Here is a 20,592-nt window from a genome sequence, read left to right as displayed (position 1 = left end):
ATTATGTATGTATCATGCTGGTTTTTAAATAATATTCAATACTATTAATTAAAATCTAATGGCTTAATCTATAAATGTAGCGTTAGCGCTGTAGCGGCAAAACCTCGTAGCGCTACTTAAATATGTAGCGGGCGCTACCGCTACCACCACATTGCTTAAAATGTAGCGCCGCTACCGCTACCGCTACTGAAAATGTAGCGGCCGCTAAATGTAGCGCGCTACTGCCACCTCTGGGCATGTTCTACAGGTATATGTTTATGTCTACTTAAACGTCTACTTATTCACAATTACCATGTTTACTTATTCATAATTACTGATAATGACAAATGGTATCGTATTTACATGGTTGGAGCATCTCACTTGAATCTACAGCATTTCCTTGGTTGTGAAGATTAATAGGCACAACATCAGCCGTATTAAGTAAAATTCATTGTAGCAGTGTCACCTTCTTTTTTAACACGTTTTTCTTAGCTTAGCTTCGCGTTTGTTTGTTTGTTTGTTTATTTGTTTGTTTGTTTGTTTGTTGTTAAAATTGACAACGAAAATTAGCCCACTTCTGATTGTTCTAGAGATCTGAAATTTGGCATGCAGGCTATTTTCGCCTAACAATTTCAGATACAATCATAAAAACTAGTAATTAGAGACCGAAATTAGTTTAATTGAGTAAAGTATATATATAGTATATATATAGTATGACGTGCGGGCGCTCACGTTATAGACGAGCAGGCGCGTATCATCGATACGTACGTCAAGTCATACTTAATCAAGTCTTAATCGTTTTTATTGTGGACTAAAAAGTAGAAAATAAAATACTTAAAAAAAAACTTTTTAAAATAACACGTTTTTCTGGTGGACTAAAAAGTAGAAAATAAATTATGGTTCGCCCCAAAAAAACGTGGGTCGTGCTGTACGTTCACCATCAAATTTCCCAAATTTAAGTGTTGTGTGCTTTTCGCTTTAATCATAAATCTGCACGACACACGTTTTTTTGGGGCGAACCATAATTTATTTTCTACTTTTTAGTCCACCAGAAAAACGTGTTATTTTAAAAAGTTTTTTTTAAGTATTTTATTTTAGTTATTTACATGGCCAAATGTTCATTGATATGAAACATTTTATCCTGATAAGAAATTAAACCAAATAATGACATAGTTCATGTATGTTCTTTAATGAAGTTTAAAGTTTAATTTTTAATGGTTTAGTTATTCCCTGCCATGTCTTATTGTGCAGGAAACTTAAGCGCCTAATTACCAAATTTTGAGGGCTTCGTGATTGTTTCCCTACAATCTGTCATAAATTTTTATAGTGAGGCCTCATGCGAAGTTGCAGCGGATCACTATACTCGATTAATGGAGGAGAAATTTATTCGCGAGCTAGATCAGTTTAGCCCGTGGTTGTCAGAGTAGGCGAGTGTTCAAAGTTCCAGAGAGCCAATACCGAAATAATGAGTTACTGGTTTAAAAATGGTTGAACTATAATTATTAGTTCAACCATGGGTTTGAACTAAGGTTGCTATAACATTAATTTTTAATTAGACATTCGCGATAAGGTCAGGGGGGTTAGGAACGGCAAGATTAAAGTAGTAAGTGGCAGGTTCTAAGCCTCCGATAGCTGTGAATATTCTGACAGGTTCTGAATCAGCGACAGTCCAGATTTAGCTAAATTAACACTGATATCTCTCTCTTACTATAGAGTTCACATTTGTCAACTCGTAAATCTTTGCTTGCTCTGAAAGGTTTTCCAATGATCAAACATGCCATGTAAGAAAATACTGTATGTTATTCGCTTCGTTTGCGAACCTAGGTTCGCTAACGATGATCAATTTCATCTCTTTTAGCGGTTTCAGCGTTTATTAAATAGGCCGGAGGCCTGTCGCCGATTCTTTACATTGCAGAACATCCACAGCTTGTTGCGGGCTTGAACTCGCAACTCACTGCTTCAATTTTGCTTTGCTTAACCGCCCGGCCTCCTTGCCGATTCTGACCAGAAACTGGCGCACAGAGCTGGGATCGAGCCCGCACCTCTCTGAGCCAATCTTGGTACTCTGAACGTTAACCACTGGGCCACCCTGCACAGAACGTTATATATTCATTGTGAACGTTATATATTCTTACTGTAGAGTAGCAATCATGGTACTTGCAAGTCTTTTTGAAACCCCCCTTGAACTCTAAGATCGGGATTTAATTCTTGGTACTTTCATTCTGGTTTGACTTTGCACGTGATTTACATGAATCAATTCACATTTTGTGTTATGAATTAATTAATTAATTTAATTAATTAATTAATTGTGTTATGAATTTTGTGTTATGAATTCGTTTCGAGGTGTAAGCTATAAATCGTTGGCAGAATTTTATTTCCCATAGAGCAACCTCTGATGCTCTCTTGGCTGTTTATATGGCACATTCTCAATTTTTTATCAAAAAAGGATGTTCAGAACGATGAAGGGAGAGATGTGAAGTGCTGAACTTTTATGACAGCAGCTGGTTGCGGTGGACTGTAACGTCATTACGAAAATCTCTAAAAGCCAATAAATGGAACATTACTGTCCGGTTCAGATGCGCTCAGCCGGCTGAGGTTCTTGAATGAGACTAACTCCTGATCACTTATCAACACTCCCGGCATTTTACCGCAACCATCCTGACTCACAATCACGATCAAATATTCTGGCCAACTCCTTGGCGTGGTTGGCCTCCCCAGGTGTGGTGAGTGCCCCAGGTTTGGTTGGTGGCTCCAGGTGCAACTGGTGCCTTCAGGTATGGTAGGTGTTCCCAGCTGTGGGTAATACACAGTGCAGCTCCACACCTGGATTGATGACATCTTCTCTGACGCGGTCTCCACCCTAGAGTGGTCTCGGCTCTTGCGTGGTCCACATCCTGGTGTTGTAATACATAAGTCTACTCCTTGTCGTAGTCTCCTGCTTGTCGTGATCTCCTGCTTGTCGTGGTCTACTGCTTGTCGTGGTCTACTGCTTGTCGTGGCCTCCTGATTGTCGTGATCTCCTGATTGTCGTGATCTCCTGCTTGTCGTGGTCTCCTGCTTGTCGTGGTCTACTGCTTGTCGTGGTCTCCTGATTGTCGTGATCTCCTGCTTGTCGTGGTCTACTGCTAGTCGTGGTCTCCTGATTGTCGTGATCTCCTGCTTGTCGTGGTCTCCTGATTGTCGTGATCTCCTGCTTGTCGTGGTCTCCTGATTGTCGTGATCTCCTGCTTGTCGTGGTTTCTTACATGTCGTGGTCCCCTGCTTGTCGTGGTCTCCTGCTTGTCGTGGTCTCCTGCTTGTCGTGGTCTCCTTTTTGTCGTGGTCTCCTGCTTGTCGTGGTCTCCTGCTTGTCGTGGTCTCCTGCTTGTCGTGGTCTACTGCATGGCGTGATATCTTGCTTGGCGTTTTGGTATCTTGACTACACCTTGGTGTGCTTTCATCCATTCTGATGGCTCAACCAAAGTCGGTCACATTAAGTCCCTTAAGTTGCTCAACAGTCTGTCACTCTGACGTGCGATACCACTCCTGACGAATTCTGTATCACATGTAGAATACCTGCAGAAACTTCATGTGTGGCACAATCTACAGCCTATGCTGTCTGAGGGCATATTAAAGAAATTGTGTAGTTTTCTTCGTTGCATAGAAGTCGTTTCCAGTGTTTCTAATTCACAATCTCATTGAGGGACGATTTAATGCAGGGTGATATTGTGTATTATGCGTTGTTGCCTCGCAGCCATTTTGGTGTTTTGATCAAGCATTGTATTCTTGAACTTGGCAGCTGCTTCCCTATTTACACATTCTGGCAGCTGTAATCGCTAACAGACTCCTTGGGGCTTCAATTGTTTACTCAATTCGAGGCCTAAGGATTGAGTACGCGTCTTGCGTACCAGTCCGACGACCTAGCTGTACGCGTCTTGTGGACTGGTATGCGTCTTGCGTACCAGTCCGACGACCTGTACGCGTCTTGTGGACTGGTATGCGTCTTGCGTACCAGTCCGTATATTATATTGTATTATATTAACCCTTTTAAATTTCCTTGCTACCAGCTTCATTTTCCCAGAATAAAAAATGTTTTCGCTTCTACGCTGTGTTGACAACATGCACCCTTACGTAGTGGTAGCAACATGCACCCTACGTTGTGTTGATAGCACTCGCCCCTACGTAGTGTTGCTAAAATGCACCCCTACGTGGTGTTGATATCATGCGCCCTTACCTAGTGCTGACAACATGCACCCATACGTGGCGTTGATAACATGCACACGAGCACACCTACTTGGTGTTGAAAACATACACCCCTACCGGGCCCTACGTGGTATTTACAAGTTCACAACATGCACGGTGCACCCATGACGGACCCATCATACGTAGTGTTGACAAAATGCACCCCCACCGTCCGGAAAATTGTCTTTGATGTGCAATCCCAGTTATTATTAGCCTTTTTAACAATACCAATATGAAAGTTATTCTAAAGCTAAAATAGCTAACCACACCTTTGCGTCAAATTCATGCACAGAAGATCTAATGTAGTCTTGTCTAATAATAGTTTCTGATACAATTTTCTTTTTCAGAGAAAATGTTTTCTAGTCGGAGCGCCTCAGCATGACGCTGTCTCCTAGACTTCTACACTGATTCTACTAAGAAAGTCAGTTTGAACAGGTAGATTGACTTCGTATGAAAGTTATCCACCCTATTTTGATTTACGATCACATACCTGAATTTTTGAATGAAAACGACAGCAAAATTGTTTGCTTCTTTGGAATTGTTAAATTGAATATATATCGAGTGAAATCATTTCTGCCAAAAAAAAATCTCGTTCCATATGATAGTATTTCCACAATAAAAAAAACAGTTGATAATCCATATCAACTTGGAAAGGTGTGATATTTCGCATTGTTATTACGAATTAATGTATCGTATGAACGATCAACACGTCGCAATAGCTCTTTTAAACGCGTTACAAACCTGCGTTTCGTTCGATGCGCAGCATGCGCTGGCGCCTGGCCGCAGGGCCGCTGCTAATTCAGTGTGAGAGAGCTCTCATGACGTGAAGACATGGAAAATAAGTGTGGTGCAATCAATGAGTCTCTGTATCCTAAATAGACATCTTCATAAGCAACTTAGCAAGTGTAACTGAACAGTCGATATGAAGATAGTATTGAAATGAAACAAATATAACTTGATGCATCATAAGGATTGAGTGAGCCGAAAATGTTTTCGGTTCTCTATCTTCTTTGTTGTTAACGAATTGCCGCCGGAGCCACATAGTAGACATAACCTTAGAATTAGATGATACCTACTAACCTACCTAGGTACTTTAATATTTAGGCAGAAAGTCACTAACGAGTGCTTGAATTTTCAAAATGTTATTAAAAATGTATGATAAGTTAAATTTATTTCGTCAGCAGAACATTTAGCTCGTTTGATTTTAGTGAAATGGAGAGTCGAGTGTGAATTACGGTTAGGCTATGTCAATTTTGAGCCTGAGGCTGAGTGGCCCACGGTGACGGGTGAAAACAATAGGTTTAGGACTTTAGGTGCTGTGTTTTTTTTTATTGATTGACGACAGTATTTGATATCACACGGATGACCGCGATGTTTTTATAAATTCATAACTAATCCAAAATCCAAATTTTTTCAAAATTTGAGAAAGAAGAAAAAATCAAAGGCCCGTTAACCATGTTAACAGTTAATGGAATTCTTCCGGTAAAGCTTCTAAGCTGAAACAGGGCTGAGTTTGAAGGTAATTCCCACAATTTATTTACATTTAGCAGCGGTGGATTAGGTTGTGCATTTATGCTTGTATAAGCGATATTTTTCTGAAAACCGTTTTCCGAGTAAATCCCGATTCCCGAGTAGATAAAAGAATGAAGCAAATTGTAACTAATTTTTCTTATTTTGGGAAAAGTTGTTCATATGATTTGGAAAGAAGCACAAGCACGCAGGTAGAAAAAACAGTGCACTCACATCTACGAAGGCTACTTTTTTCCAATTATAAATGAATATAATGTACAATTAAAATATGATTCGACGTTAAAATATTAAAAAATTTATTTGTCAACTGAAAACGGCTGTGAACAAAACACATTCGTAGAAAACAAAACACCGACGTACGAATTGTATTTATAATTGGCAACGCACATGTTTCCGTTCAAGACGTTGAAAACGTCTCAACATGCATGCTTACTTCCTAATTCTTTGGGATATCATGCAGCAATCAATTACGTTGTACAATCAATATTCTTTACGTTTTGCATCACTTTTATGTAATATTGTATTTCCTCTTTGACATTTTTAGAGATACGCGGCTTTGAAACCGATAAAATTTTCTGCACCTCGTAAAATATTAAATTAAAAATGGTAAGACGAACTAGTTTTCAAACTGTGCAACCTTTAGACAACCCTAGTTATACTGATCTCGATGAAATTAGCCGCTGCGTTCATTTCGACGACTTCGAAGAAGCTACGCGCAAGCAAGCTCTTGTGCCACAGAGGCTCTCCAACAGCCACACGAGACTGCGACAACAGGTACGTATTCTCATATAGTCTTTTAATCGTCAGGTATAACCTCTTAACAATTATCGTCAACTGCCGCCGTTATATTACAAAAGGCACTATATAACGAAAACTAAGCGCATGGGGTCAAAGATGGCATTGAAATACAGTTGATTGTGGCTAATTTTATTTCGTTTATATCATAAAGTAAATCATTGGTAGGCCGGTATAGCATGAATGGGCCGGGAGAATGCGCATGGTCGGATATGAACCCAACCACCTCGTGAGTCGTGACGTGATCGCCCCGCGGCCAATGAACCCATGCAGTTCCGTTCAGTGCTGCAAATACAGTTAAGAGATATCTATTAGACTAGGAAGGTATCTTATAATCAATTGGGATAGAATTCTAGCATAAATTTATTCAAATTATCATTTTATCTATTGCTAATTTAGAATCTACCTAGTTAAATCCATTTATAAATCTATTATCGATCAATATATCTATTTATCAACTATCAATTCAAATTATAGCTTTGGGCACAGCCCGTCTATCTCTTAAAATACACTGCATGCTAGCATGCCGTTAAAACTAAATGATATTCAAATATTCTCATATATAGAAATAGAAGACTAATATGTAGAGCACCTTTATTTCAGTAGGTCAAGGGGAAGAGTAATGCTAGGTCAGCTGCCGAAACAGTCTGGCACGCACTCCCTCGACAAAGTGATACCGCGGACTTACGTCTCGTATGAAGCTGAAGCTGGAGCTTATGGCAGAAGATGGTGGGTGCTCACGACCGTGGCTCGGGAGATCATGCGGGGAAGCTAAGGGACTAGCCCTTCATGACTGAAGTCCAAAGGCGGCGAATAATCAACGAAGTCCGATCATGGCCTCTCAACGTATAGGTTGCAGAAAATGAGGCTGACCCGAGGAGTTGGTCACTGCAGGAAAGGCTACGGCGACTGCGCATAATTAGTCGCGGAACTTGCAATTCTCATATCTCTAGAGGAAATGCCGAGAGCGCAAGCCCGCTATCCCACAAAGTCGCTAGAATGGGTGCCAGGCTATTCGATTAATTACGTATTGAAATAAATGAAAATAATTTTAAGGCTAATTATACTAATGGCTCAAGATTGCAGTTAACGCTTAAATTTGAAAGACAATGATTCCTTAAAACTGTACTATTTTCGACACTATAAATAAGTTTAATAGTTATTTTCTGCTCTGAAAATTTAAGCATAATTTCACTTGGAATAAATATTTGTTTAAGAATTGAATGCAGCTGTAATTATGCAATTTTGTGCAATTGCACTTGTGCAATTTTTTCACTGTGCAGTTCATAGTCGATTATATTCGGAAACAGCTGGGTGAGAATTTTTTCAACTATTATATCCTGAAACTGAATTTTCCTTCTTGACAAAATCGTTCATGATATACATCAATTTTATTTGATATATATCTATTTGTTCTCAATGTTCCCAAAAGCGTTTCCTTATTATGCGATCTAAGTTGTTCATGGTTTAACCTCAGTTGTGATTCAATTTTTTTCAGGTTCTGTGGTTCGCGCCATCTAACTCTAGTTACGAGCACAATTTCTACGGCAACGTTAGCTTCACCATCAAGTGGGAAACCGTGCTGCATAAACTAGGCCCTAACCTTTACCTTATCGACCAGGCCATTTACAACTCGAGGAGTTACACTCGAGTTGTGTTCACAGCAAATAATTATGATGGTACGCTTAAAAAAGTTGACTTGGATTCGAACGATTCACCAATGACAAAATCTTGGTCTGGTTTCCGTTACGCGTCGTACTGTAAGAACAAAGTTAAACGGGGCCCTCATGAGCTCCAGATCGCCATAGAAGTAGACGATGCTGATATCAAGTGGCTTTATCTGAACTGTAGAGCAGTTGCCAACAATCATTCCGACGCAAACACTCCTAGCTATGGAGAACACCGCAGGAGGGATGGAAAAGAATCGAATTTCCAGTCCTACAAATGTTTCAAGTTCAATACTGCCCAAAACCGCGAGTGTCCCTACCAATGGACTCAAGATGAATGCGAGGAGAAAATCAAGATGGTGTTGAAGACCGCTGTTCCAGCGAGCAGTCTTTGCCGCAAGAGGCTCGTTTCAGATTCAGCACCGAAAAATCATGTTCGCGGCCTTCCAAATAATGTTCAATCTCCACAAATTACATCAATGTTGAAGAGAGATCTCGGAGAAAAATCAGACTGGGACTCTATTGTTCAGCAACTTGTAATTAATCCTTCGTCTCGAAAACTGAACCCGATAAATGACTCATCTCCAACGCGGAAACAGTTATCAAATAGTGGAGTAGTAGCCGCGACGACTGCAAACGTTAGTCCATTAAAACCACCAGCACCAGTCGCTCCAACTACTCGACCAAAGAGTGCCGTTCAACGCAATCGTACCACTGTAGAGCAATTACCTGCAAGCCTCCAGAGCCAACCCAGATACACGCATCAAGTAATTCCTCCCGAACGAGGAACCCCACGCCGACCGGCACCGAGCAGGCCTGTAACTGATCAACCGATGCTAAGGTCTGATATTGGAATTAATTATCCAATTGCTTCGATTTATATACCTAATGACTTCGCTGCTCGGCGTGGCGGAACACAACCGTCGACCAACGAATCCAGATCTCGATTCCGGATCTTCCTGGACTTGATTTGCTGCAGCAAGCAGCGGGTAGATTCTGCCTAAATACATCCAGAGGACCGCAGAGCGCAGGTAGATTACAGGCATACTCTTTACATTCATCTTAATATAAGTTGCTATACGGTTTCGGTTGTCTGTATACATTTCTACAAGTTGATATTAACCTGTTGATTTGAGTCATGTTTATTCGAGCTTGAGATGTTTATCATGCTTCATCATCAGAATTTTTCACCAACAAAACAATCTAATGATGAATGGATGAAGTTGTACGTTGAACGAATATTACTTGGTGGTATTATTAACGTTTTTATTTCTCATATACTATAAGTTTTATGATGTATAGTATATATAATTATCACATGGAAACTTCATTTATGATACGATAACACCTGTGATACGATACCACCTCGCTCGGCTCAAGAATTGTGCGCTATCTGATGCCGCAAGAGACGTGTTTGATTTTACCAGTTCGTGCTTCATGAAGACACTTACTGATTTTTAGAATTAAACTCTTATTTAAAGTTTCATCAAATTTCTTGTTGTAACGCCATAACTTTCTATCATAGGCTAGAATATGAAATGTGGCATGCTTAGGTATGGTGTTCAGTAAAGTCCTGCAAGCCCTGCGAGTTCATCGTTCCCAGAATATAAATCCGTTGAGTGTTAAATGAGGAAACCAGCTATATATACACGTCACAAATTCAAATCATCGTTTCTCGAATCGATGCAGAAATTAAGAATATCATCTCATGCAGTTTCTCATGCAAAAATTAAGAATATTTATACATTGGAATACTCTGTGATAGAACCGGTATTAGCCTTCTCTACAAATTATTGATAATTCAAATTTTATTAGGCCAAACTTGAATTAAATTATTCGTGATCGCTCCTAAGTTGCGCTTGTGTGTTGTTAAGAAACTTATCTACGCCCATTTAATATACAAATATATGTTTCATCCCGTGTTCTCTGTCAGTCAAATACAATTTTAAAATGTTTCAGCGTTCCATTCACCTTCGTTTAATATTGTTCCTTAAATTCACATGAAAGTTGTACAAAGCGGAAGCACACAGATTCAATTAAACGGAGTTTCTTCCCTTATAGAACTCCTAACACAATCCTTGATCTGAGTACTCGAATACTAACCTCTGTTATCAGCTGTTAGTTTGGAATCATAATTATTTTATATGTACAGATGCACGTATAAATACAATAAAACACTACTAGTATTTCCAGGCATGTATGTTAAACGACACACACAATTAAAAATGAATTTATTTACAATACGAGCAAAACGTGACAGCGGAACGCCGGCAGAAGGCGTACGATATACTTTACTACATACTTTAGAAGCTGTAATCTGATTGCACAGAAAAACTAATGGTTCGTGGTCGGTGGTCGCTTAAATATTAGAGTAACATGCATGTGCGACTCTCGTAGAGCATTTGAATCGAGAATATAAATTCTCAAGTACATTTTTTATATTAATGTTTATAGTTTTACGTGGGAATATAGTAGACCACAAAGAAAAATATCCGTGGCGATTCGAATGAAAAAAAAAAAAAGATAATTGTAACGTAATTTTCGCCGTATTCTTCAGCGAATTTTGAGACTTTTTGAGTAATAAATAGAAATTTAAAGTCAGTTTACTCCTCGCGAGTAAGAGATCGGTTTAATTAAATAAGCGCTGTCTGCGCGCGCATAAAAGGTCTCAATGCTTTCAAGTTGAATGGAGAAGTGAAAGATCGGATAGCAAATGTCGCAAGTAAATCAAGTTCGCAAGTTTAATTAGCCTTTGCGCCTCTACCTAAGTTCTTCGGGCCAGCGAGGTAGCTTAATATAGGTTTTTATATTTTATATATATATATATTGGAGTAACACGCGTGTCCTAGCCGAAGCAATTCTTTCCTAAGTTATATATTCACGCCTATAAAACATTTCTACAAGCTGCAATTTGTATATGCGAAATGAATATGCACTTAGGTTTATTCTTCGGAAGAAGTTTACGAGTTGAGACTAAAGTAAAGTAAATTTCGACCTAGTTGATTCGCAGTTTATCTTGAGTAGGTAATATGAGATCTATTCTGTCGATCAATAGAATGTCAAAAAATGAACGTTCAATCTAAAAGTAGTAACCTTCATAGTCATCCGAAGTTAAACTTTCTGCAAATCGTTTGATGTGAGCACGAACTATTCATTTGATTTTACTCACGCTCTTGTTTGCTGACGGTCGAACTGTTTATGCTGACAAAGACGCAGTTGCTCGCAGTGTTTGACAACAGCTGGAGGTTTAATCCTTCGTTTAATGTCGGCAACAAGACTGATTTAGTGTCCATTGATACACAGAATTAACAATTGTACTTGAATCGGGTAAGTCCAAATTCATTATTAAAGTGCATAACCTGACAGCAGTGGTATAATCCAACGTGATATAATGAGCAGCATCTATTTATCCGGGTAGTTAAGGAACAGCGCAAGATTAGATAGAAGCAAATCGGAAAGCTATACGAGCATGAACAGTCCTCATACATAGAATATGTGAATGGGCAGTCTGTACAGCGATCTCGAGACTCATACATCTCAGTGCTCAGAAGTTGCAAGGCAAAATATAGATAAATAGACGACAATTAGACTCCATTCTCACAGAACAGTATTTTGATTTAGTTGGAGCCGCTCGATCCCATTCAGTTGGTAGATCTGACACAACGATTACAATCAGCTGTCATCATGATCTTCGCATCAACATTTTTTTCTCAAGAAATACACGTCCTGCTATACCATTGTGAAAAAATTACTACTTTTGAAACTCTTCCGGATAGACGTTGATTCTGCGACTGAAAGACATTAGTTTTAAATTTATTAGGCTGGTAAATGTCCAACAATAATAATGCCACTGATAAATTTGGTGTAAAATAATTTGTGATATTAATGGAAATTCTTTTAAGCCAGTTAATGACAAAACACTTGTACCAATACCGGGAATGGATCTCGCCGGCAGCTAACAGGAACGACTTGACATTTTCTCTACGCTTCAAGGCACAAAGATAAACGGCAAAGAATTAGAACATTACATTATCCTAACACGGATAATGTTTCTGGCTATTTCACCATTCAAAGGGTTAATTTTACTAACATTCGACCGCATGAATTTGAAGTCGACACCAACGTTGTTCTAATGTCAAAACCCGTACTACGAAGTTGTTCCCAATAACAGCCTATTGTTCTCAAAAACAGGGTTGTGTTCGAACCTTTTGTCCCTTGCACCAACAATTGTGTGCTTATATATTATGTGCCAAGTTTGAAAACAGCTGATACATTGGTTTTAAGCGACATTAATAATTCAGAAACGCATATAAAGATAACGAATTAAAATGGTTAAGACATTAATGCAAACCCACTATAGAGCATGAATGCTAGCGAACAGTTAGGATATGAATAGTCACGAAATGGAGTACTGAACAGAAGCCAAAGCGCGAAAAAAAATTCCAGAACTAATCTCAAAGTACCAAAATGTTTTCTCATGCACCAAATGAAAAAATATAAGTTACATTAGTGATCATATGTGTGGCCATTATTTATCGCATCTTATCATCAACAAATCGATGGCTCAAGACTATGAAGAAAAGTGTTGGTAAAGTGGCTTAAATAATCCAAACAAGATTGGTAGCATTCCAAATGATCAATCTACAACGCTAACGCTCCTGTAGCAGCAGCGCAATTTAATAGAAAGTGAGGTTCAAACTGATAAAAAACAAAACAAAATTGAGGATAATAATGTATATTTACACAATAAAAAGAAACGTTGGAGTTTTAGACAAACGCACCATCATGAAGGAAATTATTTCTCATAAAAATTATAGGGTTATATTGAATATGAAAAAAATGTCAGCGTCAGAATGACTTCTGATTACTCCGTATGTGCGTTCGAAGTTGCAGCAAAAGAAATAATTCGAAATTAATTCGAGCCGAGGGCATTGATTCTTGAAAGATTAGGCAGCGTGCAGCACTATTTTCCAACAAAGTAATTCACGAGCGATGACGATACCTGGGGATCAAATATCACCTAACTTCTTCATAAAAAATATTGCAATATGACCAACTCCAAAAATAAAAAATAATAATAATTAAAACACACGTGATAATTTTGGATTTTTCAACGACAAGTTAAATATTCAAGAAAAACTGAAATGTTTCAACTAAGAATTAATGAAAACACTAAAAACCACCTCAATTCGCTGAAAATGCAATAGTGACATATAACAGAAACTGAAATCGTAAGTAGAAAGAATTTTGATATATCTTTAAACTCTCCCGTGCTTAGGTCAGTAATTCTAAGGAGGACAAGAGAGACGTTAGAAAGCGCTATCTATTCGTCACCGCATGTCACAGAAGGTACTTCATTCCACACATGGCCAACGGCGTCTCAAAGACTAGCTTATCAAGCATGGCTATAGAATAGGCGGGTAATTCGACAATTTGTTATGGAAACAATGGAAAATTCGGAATAAATAATTACGATACTTGCTACTTTCTGCATATAATTAACACAATTCTATGGATTTAGACAGCCAAATTCTAGGAATTGCAGACGGCATAACTCATGAGTTAAATCGAAAAGGTAACTCACCAACAAATAATTGTGCCAGAATTGGAGACTTGCTAGTAGGAAGCTAGATACTCGCCTCACTTAAACGGCACTCGCACAACACTTACAGTATAATAAGATGGATACAGAAATCATTCAGAAGACGGAAATCTTATGCAGAATGAGTAACTGTCATGGTCCATAATTCATCAAGTTACTTTAATTTCTCAACAACTTTAGTGTCAGTCATTAATAACATGTGAAATAAAAACCTGCTCATTGATGATAAACCGTTCCCTGAATGATATTTGAAGCCACTTTTAAAGGAAGAGTGAAGCTAAATTTCTCTTGGTGCATGGCGTTCCAAAGTACGTAGTAAGAGCGCTGATCTACAAGGAGCGGCATAAATTCTAATGTAGCTTAAAGATTAGATGGTTAGTCAATAGGCATACGTTGTTGCTGACAGTGCAGAGGAACGTTCATTGCATGACCTCCAGGAAACGACTTAGCCTCAGCTTTTATCTGAGCCATAATTTTAAACGTAGTGCGTCAACACCATTCAAGTAGTATCTGCACAAGCAAATATCAATTACTTCAGGGAAACTAATTTTGCACGTCATCCACATTAATATAGTGGAAGAACCAACAAGAAGCATTGCAATCTCAACACAAATATATTGTCTCTTATATCATTAATCTGCTTAAATTGCATCTGCATCAAGAATTTAATAGTAGAGAAAACGCTGTGTAAATTCACCACATCTTTATGAAAGCAATTTACAGACTGGCTTCATCAATAGTTTATACTTGGATTTTCACTGCTGATTGCACCAGTATTCTCTAGAAAATTTTTAACCAATAATGGCGCCATCCCAAAATATTTTCGCAAAGATATGGTGAATTTCCTTGCGGTTTTCTCCGAGTTTAAAATATATTGTTGCAAAAGCTGCAGTGATGTGTTCCCACTTCTGACCTAAAGAGACGCTTATCTCGAACAAAGCCCAAGGCTTGATAGAGGCGCAGTGCAGGCTGGTTGGTTATTTCAGTCTCCAGCACCACTTCATCAGCATCATCTGCAGCCATTGCCCTCATAGCCAGCTGCACTAAATTGGAACCTGCACACAACATACAGTTTCAACCTGAAACCTTCATTTGAAATTTTATGTTTGCAAATAAATAGAAATTTTATAGAAACTAGTTCTTTTGACTACAAAATAACTACATCCTTTAATAGAATGAAATTTCTAGGTGTGCGTCAAGTAACTGGATCAAATTATTGTTAAGAAAAATAATAAAATTCTGATTTACAAATGAATGTGTTATTTGGATGAAAAAATTTGAAGAAATTAAAAGTTTCAAAATAAATTAATAAGCTAAGGTTTTTTGAATCCACAACTCCTATTACAGTTCAATCTTCATCACACAATCTCTCCCATTTAATAGTTGGTATTATTTGGACCAAAGATGATTTAACTGCATTTCATAAAACTATAATACCTAAAATAAATCAGTTACTACTTACTAATGGTACCAAAGAAGAATCATAAATTATACAAATTTTTTAACAATTCCAACTTCTGGGGAACCATTTCAAATTTACTACATGAATTTCTAACATGCAATTACTACTAGTCTTATGGAGGTTGATGAACATGACATGCACTTACATCATACCAAAACATGAACTGATATCATACCTATTTTTCTTTTGCGGTATCTTTGGTCTACAGCAAGCATAGCTATATAGCCTCTGACAGTGCCCTTCTTGTGCATGTCAAGCTTGCACACGACTGCACCAATGATCTCCTTGTTGACCAATGCCTGAAAAAAATAGAAGAACTTAAATCACTTGGAAAACAATTTACATTATAGAAAATAGTCATTTGTACATGTTAATACAATAAAAAATATAAATCTAGGAATGAAATCAGTAGAAATAAAAAAGTTTATATGTACAAAAAAGTAATCCAATTGTACAATGTTGATGCACATCCAAAATTTTTAAAACAAATGATCTGATATTCTTGATTGGCTAAAATATTATTACATTGTCTAGCAATTTTATAAGATACCTAATTATATAAATCTCAAACAAATGCACTCACCAGAAAGCACAAATGTGGCCAATTATGGATAAAATATCTATATGTGTAAATAGAATATGGCTCAGATAAATCTTTTTGGATGAGGGCCATAATTGCAGCCATCTGAGTCTCATTCTCATAGTTAGCATATTCCAACTGAAGATCATCATGGTTGGGCAATGGGCTGACATTTATTTCAGGTGTTTTAAGTATTACGTCACTTGCAAGGCTGAGATCAAGGTCGCTCCGAGGCTGGGTACTTTGACTTGAGCTGTTAGATGTGTGTCTGGTTCTTGCACGAGCACCAGAGTATGACGAGTCTGTTGACCTCTCTGAACTTATTGAAAATTCAGAACTAGCAGCAATGCTGGTATTGCTTGTTGCCTCAGAAACTGTGTGGCCATTGCAGACGCCTGTTCCACCATCTTGACTTGACTTAGAAGAACAAGGACTGTCTGCTCCAATGGCTCTAGATGCAACAGATTTTATGTAAGGATATCCACCAGGTTCTTCACATGGAGGAGGAGGGGGTGGTTCATGAGGTGGGCTAAGTGGGGGTATATCTTGAAATGAGGGAGGAGGGGGAGGAGGAGTAGTGAGGTTAGGACTAGAATTTGTTTCATTAGCACTGTTGGCTATTATAGTAGAATTTGCTATATTACTAAGGGGATTTGGAGGAAGAAATTTAGATCTAACAGACACAGAGCTTGTGTGGGAGGGAACTATATTTCCATGTGAAGTTGAGTTGCTGGCACAGTTTGATGAGGAAGCAATTCCTGAGTGGTGAACTTCAGCATCAGTAGTGCCCATTTTAATTCCATTCAATACACCATTAGTATTTCTAAAGTTCAATTTATCCCGAAAATCACTCGATATCTCTGATAATCCCGCATTTTGTTTCTTCCTAAGAAGTGCGGGAGATGCTATTGATGACGGAATAACTTCAGTCATTACAGATGGCGAATTAGTCAGAGCAGATTGTTTTTTAGATTCCATGACGTAGGTGGTTGAGTTTTGGTCATGAAGAGAATGTATTAGAGAATTATTGATGTGAACTGGAGCGATTTCACCTGTTTTTTGCGACGAACCACTGCGACAAGAAGCATGGTGACCAAGTATTTTGGACGGTTCATTTGAACATTTAGAACGCTTAACGGAGTCCATGACAAGGAATTGATGGATAAATAATACTATAATTCATGCTCACAAAGTCTGAAAGTCTTATGAAGTAATTTGACACTCGAATTTCCTAATCGGGAACTCCCATTGTCGTGACGATGCGAATGTCACCTGGCACTACTCCACCATTGAACAACTCGTTTTAGAAGACTTCTACAAAACTTTTGGTTCCAGCAATATTGCAGATGTCAGCAGTCAGCACTCACAATGCAGCACGACCTCTTTTTTTAGATTTTCAACATAGGAACATATGAAAAAACTCGACGAAAGAAATACATTTGAAATTTATCCAATTGAAGAGATTTATGGAATGAATAACCAAATTTGGTGAAAAATCACATATTATCAACGATCGGTAATTGGCTATTTATATCCTTTCGAAACTCCTTACTCTGACTACAAAAAATTTAAATCACACAAATAGAAATAAATTATCTACTTGTCATTACTTCGAGGTATTCGATTGACCATGTGCCTTCAGTATTCAGTTTTTACTTTACCTTACAATACATCGGGAGGAATGTCTCAATTACCATTCATCATTATTATGGTTTTAAATAAAACGGAAGAAAGGAAGTGGGAATCGTTCAGTGAGAATGAAATAGAAATCTTATAAGACTTCCAATTAGGAATCTTCCGATATGCACATCATTTAGAACTCAGCATTTATTCCTTTTTCGCCGTAAGGAACGCAATCTCAATTTTATTCGTCCGCTGGGACTCAATCGACAATTCTACGGACACGACTGCGAACTCGCGCAACTGGGACACTCATAATTCCTTCAATACTTAACGGATCTGTATGAATTTTTGAATGTGAGTATAAATTATCGATACGCTGCCGCAGGAATTATTACAGATTTTTACATGAGTTATTTTTTGATTAAAACCAATAAACGTATTTTTTAAGCAACTGGGACACTCATAATTCCTTCAATGCTTAACGGATCCGTATGAATTTTTAAATGGGGGTATTAATTATTGATACGCTGTCGCAGGAATTATTACAGATTTTTACATGAATTATTTTTTAATTAAAACTAATAAACGTATTTTTTAAGCAACTGGGACACTCATAATTCCTTCAATATTCAACGGATCTGTATGAAACGGATCTGTACGCGTCTTCCGTACGGGTACGCAGCCGTGAACCACCAAATTTGTGCATCAATCAGCCTTGAAAGGAACGCCTAGCATATTTCCGGATGACCACAAATCAGCCGCGTATTAAGCCATCCGTCGGTAACCAGCCCGTGACATCATCTTGCTTTATATATTAGGAACTTCACGCCACCACATTCTGAAGCGAATAGCCCAGAGAGTAATGGTTATGCACCACTGAAGGTTGCATCGAATCATCACTTCATACCCTGACTTTACTTCGAACTGTAACTTGCGGACAACGGACTGCGACCAACCAGCCCAGCCCGCCAGTGGAACTGCATGCATCCTGCCGTGCACGGGTGGATAGCTAGAGGTGAGCATAGCCCAAGTCCACAGTGCGATTCATATACCTTCCCGTGCGTAACGCAGCCGGGCATCTTCACGGCTTTTGACACAAAGCGCCCACCACAACAGCGCCGTTCAGTCACAGGCCGAAGCGCATACAGGCCGGAGCACAACTGGCCGGAGCGCAACAGGCCCTACCGCAACAGCTACTCCTAACGTAGCCTAACCTAACCTGCGCCGCCTGTTGCGGTAGGGCCTGTTGCGCTCCGGCCAGTTGTGCTCCGGCTCTGTGAAGCAGTGGCTGTGTTGTACAAAGCGGATTTACTGTTAGCTGGAGTTACCCACAGCTCATTGATCTGAGGCTATGTGACGCGCCTTGTTCGCATTTCACCGCGTTAATTTTCAGGCCGTCGTGGGTGAAACGCGTGAACAAGGCACGCATGTCTTTCATCGTCGTCTGATGCTACCAGGATGTCGTCGATGTAGTTGAAGAAGGTGACTGGACGGGAACCTCCTTCGCTTGTTGGCGCTGATAAGTCACGAAGAGCTTCATCCAAGAAACGCTGAAATGTTTGACTGGCAGAGCAGAGTCCGAAGTTCATCGTGATATATTCGTAGGAACCAAACTATGTTACTACTGTTTTTTTTTTTTTGGAATGTCGTCGGGGTGAATTGGCACATTGTATATAATGACGTTTTGTACATAAAAATGTAGAAATTTGCACAGTAACTGAAAATTTGCCAATGAAACTTGCACGTAGTTGTGGTGTTGAACATACAAATTAGCAGGAGCTAATCCAAGCATCCGCGTCTTAATTACAAATCGGTCCACGTAAAATGAATAAAACGCTCATTTGAGTATTTTATATCGAGAATCTCAGTGATCAATCTGCGTTTTTCGGTAAATTACGAACAACATAAATGCACATAAATAAATAAAATAAATAAATAGCGGTTTCAGCGTTTATTAGGCCGTAGGCCTGTAGCCGATTCTTAACATCGCAGAACATTCACAGCATTTTGAGGTCTCGAACTCGCAACGCACTGCTACAATTCTGCTGTGCTTAAGAGGCCCGTTCACGGACGCTCCAACTCTAAACTCGGCACACTGGGTAAGAGCAGTGTAAATTTCAGCGGCAGCGTCTGGCAGCGTAGTGACGTGGCCGAAAGTGCGCGAGAATAGTGAAGTATGAGCTGCACATTAATTGTGCATAGATTTTTTTTAGTTACGTCGAGGTAAACATTTTCATTACTATTTAAATTCTCCCTATTTCCCGAGTTAGCGCAAAATTTATCATCTTCACTGCAGACAGCGGCTTATTTTTCACTAATAGATGAACCGTTCGCAACTCAATTTTGCTTTGCTTAACCGCCGGCCTCCTTGCCGATTCTGACCAGAAACTGGCGCACAGAGCTGGGATCGAACCCGCGCCTCTCTGCGCCAATTTTGGTACTCTGAACTATAACCACTGGGCCACCCTGCCACCATGAATTACCCAACAAGTTTGTTCATTTGTTAAAAACATGCGTCGTTCAGGTAGGGTAACATGGGGCAACGAGCCCACTGCGGGTCATGGGCCCATAGCGGGTTTCTCGCTAATTATGGCAGATATTGGACCGTGTTCTCTACCGCCGGCCGACAGTTTCACTGGGATCAAATGTACGGATTTACGTTTTGCTAAGTGTTTGCGTTATTAAGTTATTTTTGAATAACTGTTTTAGCCCAGATAAAAATTTTTTGGCTGCTAAACAAAATTCTTTTCGATTACTGCAGATGAAGCTTATGAAATTACTGTGAATTATATTTTGAAAGTAATATTTATAGGGATAATTTAGAGATCAAGTTTAGACTATTAGCTTTTAAAATAAAATGTTGACACGATATAAATTGAAATGATACCTAGTGGGGGCAACGGGCCCACGAGTGTCGCGGGGCAATTAAAGCGCCTATGGTGAAGTCTTGTGTTATACATCATTAGATTTGTCTCAATTAATGTCCTTTTCAAAACTACGACTAGCTTTTTGAATTTCAAATTACACTTCACATTGCATGATTTTTTGATTTGCGCTGCCTCAAGGCAGCAGGTTTAGTTTCTAGTTATGCGTATTTATGACCCCTTATCGAGTTATTGACTCTTGCCTTGCC

At 38.9% G+C, this 20,592-nt stretch overlaps 2 protein-coding genes across 2 annotated transcripts; one reads left to right on the top strand and one right to left on the bottom strand.

Annotated features, from left to right (window-relative positions):
- The first annotated feature begins 6,274 nt into the window (after positions 1-6,274).
- On the top strand, positions 6,275-10,135 carry LOC108680321. Its single transcript, XM_018169125.2, has 2 exons — positions 6,275-6,504; positions 8,024-10,135. Exons 1-2 carry the CDS (start codon positions 6,334-6,336, stop codon positions 9,194-9,196), a joined length of 1,344 nt encoding a protein of 447 aa, XP_018024614.1. The 5' UTR covers positions 6,275-6,333; the 3' UTR covers positions 9,197-10,135.
- A 2,776-nt stretch (positions 10,136-12,911) lies between these two features.
- Positions 12,912-17,128, bottom strand: LOC108680324 (N-alpha-acetyltransferase 30). Its single transcript, XM_018169128.2, has 4 exons — positions 15,840-17,128; positions 15,432-15,555; positions 14,708-14,849; positions 12,912-14,304 (listed from the first exon to the last, which is right to left on the bottom strand). The coding sequence occupies exons 1-4, from the start codon at positions 16,980-16,982 to the stop codon at positions 14,253-14,255; spliced, it is 1,461 nt and encodes a 486-aa protein (XP_018024617.1). The 5' UTR covers positions 16,983-17,128; the 3' UTR covers positions 12,912-14,252.
- Positions 17,129-20,592: the final 3,464 nt, after the last annotated feature.

The sequence above is a fragment of the Hyalella azteca genome, unplaced genomic scaffold (genome assembly GCF_000764305.2).
Source record: "Hyalella azteca isolate HAZT.00-mixed unplaced genomic scaffold, Hazt_2.0.2 contig4003, whole genome shotgun sequence".
NCBI lineage: Eukaryota > Metazoa > Arthropoda > Malacostraca > Amphipoda > Hyalellidae > Hyalella > Hyalella azteca.
Note: the sequence above shows the minus strand (reverse complement) of the source record. Positions and strands in the feature narration are given on the sequence as shown.

Coding starts and splice junctions, on each gene's coding strand:
- LOC108680321 (XM_018169125.2), top strand. CDS start 6,334: ATGGTAAGACGAACTAGTTTTCAAACTGTGCAACCTTTAGACAACCCT. Junction 6,505..8,023: donor ACACGAGACTGCGACAACAG/GTACGTATTCTC, acceptor AATTTTTTTCAG/GTTCTGTGGTTCGCGCCATC.
- LOC108680324 (XM_018169128.2), bottom strand. CDS start 16,982: ATGGACTCCGTTAAGCGTTCTAAATGTTCAAATGAACCGTCCAAAATA. Junction 14,850..15,431: donor ATACCGCAAAAGAAAAATAG/GTATGATATCAG, acceptor TGTTGTGTGCAG/GTTCCAATTTAGTGCAGCTG. Junction 14,305..14,707: donor CGAGATAAGCGTCTCTTTAG/GTCAGAAGTGGG, acceptor TTGCTTGTGCAG/ATACTACTTGAATGGTGTTG.